Here is a 7,302-nt window from a genome sequence, read left to right as displayed (position 1 = left end):
ATTATTACTATTATTATTATTATTATATAACGTTAATAATAGTGCTGATGATAATAATGACAATGTTAATAATAAAAACAATAATATCAGAAGAAGAAGAACAAGAACAAGAACAAGAACAAGAACAAGAATCCTACAATCCTAGAATCCTAGAGTCATAGAATCATAGAATCATAGAATGATAGAATGATAGAATCATAGAATGATAGAATGATAGAATGATAGAATGATAGAATGATAGAATGATAGAATCATAGAATGATAGAGTCAAAGAATCATAGAATCATAGAGTCATAGAGTCAAAGAGTCATAGAGTCATAGAGTCATAGAATCATAGAGTCATAGGGTCATAGAGTCATAGAATCATAGAGTCATAGAGTCATGGAGTCATAGAGTCATAGAGTCATAGAGTCATAGAATGATAGAATGATAGAATGATAAAATCATAGAATCATAGAATCATAGGATCATAGAATGATAGAATGATAGAATGATAGAATCATAGAATGATAGAATGATAGAATCGTAGAATGATAGAGTCATAGAATCATAGAATTATAGAATCAAAGAATGATAGAATCATAGGATGATAGAATGATAGAATGATAGAATGATAGAATTATAGAATGATAGAATGATAGAATGATAGAATCCTAGAATCATAGACTCATAGAGTCGTAGAATCCTAGAATCTGCTGTGGTGTTGAGCCCCTCTCGGCCCGGGTTGGCCCTGACGTGCAAGCTTGTTTGTTCCAGTCCACCCCCGACATAGGGTCTGAATCAATTAATTGATAACGGCGTAAAATATTTAGAATGAGATTTCCTTTTTCTTTTTTTTTTTTTATTCCTTTCAAATAGATATCGGGTCCAGCGCACCCATATCTCATTACAATCGCGGCGGGAGATCGACTCGGGACAATTTGTATTGATCTGTTCATCGTTAAACTATTGGCTGTGACAGGGTGAAATAGATAGATAGATAGATAGATAGATAGATAGATAGATAGATAGATAGATAGATAGGCAGGCAGGCAGGCAGACAGACAGACAGACAGACAGACAGACAGACAGACAGGTAAATGATGATAATGATGATGATAAGCATGCAATGACGAATAGATAACGACAATAAAGGTACTTTTCGCAAGGACCAATAATGACAACGATTATAAAATATATAATAATAACAATATTAACCAGGAAACAACGATTACAACAATGAGAAAACAACGACGGTGAAGAATGGGACGATGATGACAATAAAAAGGGCAACGATAAATTTGATAATAGCGATGAAAACGAGAAATTGATAAATATGATGATAATAGCGAGGTAACGAGACAATGATAATACGTAAAAATAGGGACGAAAAAGAGGGAATGATAAATATGATGATGGTAGCGATGAAAACAGCAACGATAAATACCTCGTCACGATGATAGAAAGCAACAATAAATAAATGTGAAGATGATTACTATGACAAATATGATGATGATGATGACGAAAACAACATCGATAAGTAATATGACGATGACAACAAGGATTTAAAAAAACCCTCTTACCTGACCAAATTGTTCAGGGTTGGTATAATTACTGAGTATCGCACGATGCCGTGGTTCCTGGTCATAAAAGACGAGTACGGTACCATAAGGCCAGCGCCAGCGCCGGTATCGAAGGCGTTTTGGCTGAGGGCATCGATCCACAGGCGAGGGTTGCCCAGCGATTCTGATTAAAGAAAGAGTTTAGTTTTAGTGGAAGTTTTACCGCGCTTGCAACTGCATATGGTCATATGAGCGCCAAGGGGTGGATGTCAACAGGGAAGTCCTTACAGGGAATCAGACTTACTCTGCTCACCTCTCTAGCTTCAACAGCACAAAGTCTGCTTCGACTATCAAGGCACCCTGAAAGTGGCGGTTCACAAGAGAGTGACAAACATACAAAAGAAGTAGAGGCAAAAATGACAATAGTGAGGATCAGGAAAGAAAAAGCAGCAGTTCCCTGTTGTAGATCAGGCACAGTTATGAGCGTGACATTGATGAATCAGCCCATTTACAATTCTACTGTGCATAAGATAAGAACATGTAAGCCTTTCAGGGCCACCCCGGGCTGAGAGGGATACAATCAGAAAGACCGCGATACTCGGTAGCTGGATCGATACTAACATAACAACAGCAAGAATAGATTTCAGTTTTAGTAAGTGTTTTAAGACACTTGCAACACAATTATGTCATATAAGTGCCGGAGATTAGAGGTGTTACAAGCGAGTAACAAACATAAAGAAGGAGGAGAGAAAAAATGCTCCCCATGATAAATCTCACAACAGGGAGAAGTGAGTAGGTATGTGACCCCAATGTCTATACCCCCCCCCACAAAAAGGCAAATAAGTAAATAAATAAATAAATAAATGAACAAATCAATAAATAGATAAATCAATAGATAAATCAATCAATAAAAAATAGAACAAATAGAATAAATGAAACAAACGAAATAGAGTACAGAAAAATAAAATAGCATTAAAAATTTTTTAATAAAAAATATAACATACCATCCCGTGCACGTATCACCCCCTGCACGTATCACCCCATATGCACGTATCACCCCGTGCACGTATCACCCCATATGCACGTATCACCCGTGCCGTGCACGTATCACCCTGTGCACGTATCACCCCATATGCACGTATCACCCCATATGCACGTATCACCCCGTGCATGTATCACCCCGTGCATGTATCACTCCGTGCATGTATCACACCGTGCAAGTATCACTCCGTGCATGTATCACCCCGTGCAAATATCACCCCGTGCATGTATCACCCCATGCAAGTATCACTCCGTGCATGTATCACCCCGTGCATGTATCACCTCGTGCAATGTGCATGTATTACCCCGTGCATATATATGTGCATGCCTCACTTAATCCATGTATCACCTCGAGAATGACCATCCCATTCACGTATCACTTCGTGTATGTATCACCCGTGCATGTATCACCCGTGCATGTATCACCCGTGCATGTATCACCCGTGCATGTATCACCCCATATGCACGTATCACCCCGTGCACGTATCACCCCGTGCACGTATCACCCCGTGCACGTATCACTCGTGCATGTATCACCCCATATGCACGTATCACGCCGTGCACGTATCACCCCGTGCATGTATCACCCCTAACTAAAATAATACTATCTCTCACCCCAGTTGGGGGTGAACAGGTAAGTGATGCCCATGTCGGCGTAGTCCCGGGTGAGTGACCAGACGAAGGTGAAGAGGAGGATGAGCAGAAGGACGGGTACCAGGAACAGAGACACCTTCTCTATCGTCTTCACCCCCTTCACCACAGACAGGCCGGCCAGGGTCACAGCCAGGGCGGACGTCAGAACTGGCCACAGGCTGTCCTGGAGGGGAACGAAAACAATACAAAACAAAACATTAAGAAGGAACAAGGAAAGTGGTTTCTGTTGTTGGTTTTTTTTTGGTGGGGGGGGGGGTCCTAAGGGTCAAACAAACAAACCAAAACATGAAGAAGGAACATGGGAAGGAGTTTTTTTGGGAGAGGGGGGGGAGGGGTGCGTAGGGGTCAAACAAACAAACAAAAACAAAAACATGAAAAGTAACAAGGAAAGGTTGTTTTTTTTAATGTTCGAACGGATTTAACGGAACTTGCAACAGAGTATGGTCGTATAAGTGCCGAAGATTAGAGGTGTTACAAGTGAATAACAATTACAAAAAAGAAGGAGAAGAGATAAAGACGATAGATGTTTAATAGGAAAGAAGGGGCAAAACCACACCAGAGCATCCACCAACCACCCACAAGGAAAGGTGTAATATACACTGCCGTGCTGAGATCTGAGATGTGATGATACATGTATTGGTGATGTTTGAAAAGACCACTGGCTTTCCTGGAGAAAAAACAGCAACATACAGACAAACAAAAGTTGTGGAACAAATAGAAATATAAAAGGACATGTTATGATCAGATGGATGGATGGATGGATGGATGGATGGATAAATTGGTGACGTCAGAAGAGACTCCCTGGGAAGAAAAAACAAAACAAAACAACCACCCCTCCCCAAAAAAAAACCCCCCAAAAAAACAACAACAACAAAAACCCAACAACCAACAACCATGAGGAGGCGGTAAAAGCATACACCGATATGTGATCAGAAAGATGGACAGATTGGATATCGTCAGAAAAGGAAATGTACTTTCCTAGATGAATAAAAAACAACAACACAAAACAAAACAAAACATGGGGGAACAATAAATAAAGGTAAGCACAGACATGTTGTTGTGATCAGAGGTGACGATAGACTACAGGCGCTCCTGGAGAAAACAAACAAACAAACAAACAAACAATCAAAAAAGATGGAACAAAAAAGACAAACATAGACATGTTATGATCAGATGTACTAAGGGGTTAGTGACGTCAGAACAGACCACAGGGTTCTCCAGAAAAACAAAAACAAAAACATGAGGAGGTTTAAAGGCATACACAGATATGTGATCAGAGATTTCGAGGAATTCCTGGGGAAAAACAAAACAAAACAAATGAACAAACAGGGAAAAAATGATGGCACAAATAAAGGTATACACAGACATGTTATGATTAGAAGTAAGGATAAATCGGTGACGTCAGAATAGATTCCCTGGAGTGAAAACAAATAATTTCAATAAAAAACAACAACTATGAGGAGGCCGTAAATGCACAAACTGATATGTGATCAGAGATATGGACAGATTGGATATCGTCAGAAAAGGAAATGCACTTTCCTAAAGGAAAATACCAACAACAAAACCCAGAACACAACATGGAGGAACAATACTTTTTTTTATGACGGCGGATGTGATGTGAATATCCGTGTTATATGGTCGCTTTTAAGGACAAGTAGGCTAACCCAGATTTCGGGGGTTTCCAGAAATCTTGACCTACACCAAAAGTGCGATTTATCCTACCTAAAGAGAAGTTTAGTTTCACTGGTGGGAATATTTTTTTAGGTTAAAGATAAAACTCCCATTGTCTTTTAAAGAAACTGGACAAGGGGCAAACACTTTACCTTCGATTTTCTCAAAACAGCATTTTTCGGGATAGCCCCCTTGTGCTTAAAAGCAACCATAATATAGTCTGCTGCGGCTTATAAACCAGTGCGCCTTATTTGTGAGAAAAGTTCAGACGAACACCCCAATTTTTCCACCAACCCCCACCCCCCCCCCCCCCAACCCCCGGCCAAAACAAGTGGGTGTGGCTTATATACAGGTTCATTTTCAGTTTTAGTAGAGGTTTTACGGCGCTCGCAACTGCATAAGGTCATATGAGCGCCAGAAGATTAGAGGTGTTACAAGAGAGTAACAAACATAAAAAAAGAACAAGGGGAGATACGGGCGATAGATGTTTAATAGGAAAGAAGGAGCAAACCACACCAGAGCACCCGCCAACCACCCACTAATATGGGATAGAGCGTTAATAAATGCAATCTATTATTATTATTATATAGTCTGCTGGGGCTTGAAGAAAGACTTCTCAGTGTAGTCCATTTTTTATAAACGGTAGATGATGATTTCATCTGAGAACACGGATTGTTTTGTTTGTTTGTTTTTGTAAGTGTTTTACGGCGCTCGCAACTGCATACGGTCATATGAGCGCGCGGGACACACTAAACTTTTTCAGTTGGTAGGAAATTTTGAATTTTGCCCGGGTGGCGGCCGAAGCCTATTCTTATCGATTTTAGACCACCAAGGGATCTTTAACGTGCACAACTTGCACACGGGACCTCCGAGATTTTTCGCCCTTGTCCGAGAAGGCTAGGCGTAGATCTTTCCTACCAGAAGATCAGGGGTGTGGCTGAAAGACAGCAGTAAGAAGGAGCCAATGAGTAGCAGTAGAAAGGCTGCAGAAAGAATCAGGAGCCCAGAGGAGGGGGCAAAGGAGGTGAAGGGGTGGGGGGCAGAAAGAGGAGACGAAAGCAGACGACAGAACATTGCTAGAGAGTAGGAAAGGAGGTGAAAGGAGACAAATTTAGAGAAGAAAATTTTTTGGTCGCTACCCGGATTCGAACCCGGGACCTTTGAATGAGAGACGAACACCTTAACCTCTAGGCCACGAAAGCCCCCGAACACGGATTAAGAGGGACAATGAATGATACAGGTATGACATAACATGAAATGATATGGTTTGATTGATTGGGTAGATGTTTTACAGCACTATCGACACAATTTGAAATGATATGGGGTACACCACATAACATACAGAGAACATGAACTAATATCATATAACACAGAGCCATACAGATTGATTGATTGGGTAGATGTTTTACGGCACTATCGACACAGTTTTGGACAGAGCCATACAGTAGAGGTGGGCAAAGTCCGGATAATCCAAAACGATAACCGGATAATTCTCAATGAAATATTATCCGAATTCAGACTCTCAACTCTTTCCTGACACGTTTGCCGAAGTGGGTGCACCCACTTTTTGAAGTGATGCTAACCCGTTTGTGGAAGGGGTTCTAACCCATTTGCCGAAGCGGTTCATTCATATTATTAGCCGAAGAGGTGCACTAAAACATTCTCATCCGGATGTTGCTGTAGCAACTCGTTGCCCAGCTCTACCATACAGGGCTTGTAAACCAGTGCGCCTTTGCGAACAAACTTCTGATTAACACAAAAAATATTAGTGGGTGTGGCTTACTATAGGCGCCCTCAATAGCCTGAGTGGGTGGCTGGCGTGCGCTCTGGTGTGGTTTGCTTCTTCTTTCCTATCAAACATCTATCATCCCGATCTCCCCGTCTTCTCTTTTATGTTTGTTACTCTCTTGTAACACCTCTAATTAATCGTCTGGCGCTCATAATATGACCTTATGCAGTTGCGAGCGCCGTAAAACCTTTACTAAAACTAAACCCATAGCCTGAACTTTACAGTATCCGCACTCACCTCCGCAAAGTCTTTGAAGATGGTCCTGCTGTCGGCTGGTTCAGTCGGTAGCTCGTTCGCTATACAGTACATGAGGTAGTAGAAACACCAGCCCAGGACTACAGAGTAGTAGCACCTGAAAAAGTTAGTTTTGACAAAAGTTTTACGGTGCTCGCAACTACATGGAAGAACATGGACAAAATAAGGGTGGATCTATATCTTGTTTGTTTTGTTTTAGTAGAGGTTTTACGGCTCTCGCAACTGCATAAGGTCATATGAGCGCCAGAAGATTAGAGGTGTTACAAGAGAGTAACAAACATAAAAAAAGAAATATTATTATCAATCGGTCTTTCGAGAGGTTGCCTTCAAATGGTCAAAAGACGGTGTCTT

General features: G+C 41.1%; 1 protein-coding gene across 1 annotated transcript in view; it reads right to left on the bottom strand.

The window, feature by feature from the left end:
* The window catches only part of LOC101858073 (uncharacterized sodium-dependent transporter HI_0736), a gene marked incomplete at its 3' end in the record, with an annotated part of 27,355 nt that overhangs the window by 10,582 nt on the left and 9,471 nt on the right, over positions 1 to 7,302 (bottom strand). The window contains 3 exon segments of the mRNA XM_013080070.1: positions 1,563 to 1,725; positions 3,198 to 3,399; positions 6,934 to 7,048. Coding sequence (XP_012935524.1) covers positions 1,563 to 1,725; positions 3,198 to 3,399; positions 6,934 to 7,048 — 480 coding nt within the window.

Source organism: Aplysia californica, unplaced genomic scaffold (assembly GCF_000002075.1).
Source record: "Aplysia californica isolate F4 #8 unplaced genomic scaffold, AplCal3.0 scaffold00001, whole genome shotgun sequence".
Taxonomy (NCBI): Eukaryota; Metazoa; Mollusca; class Gastropoda; order Aplysiida; family Aplysiidae; genus Aplysia; species Aplysia californica.
The sequence above is the reverse complement of the archived record's forward strand: the minus strand, read 5'-3'. Positions and strand labels throughout refer to the sequence as shown.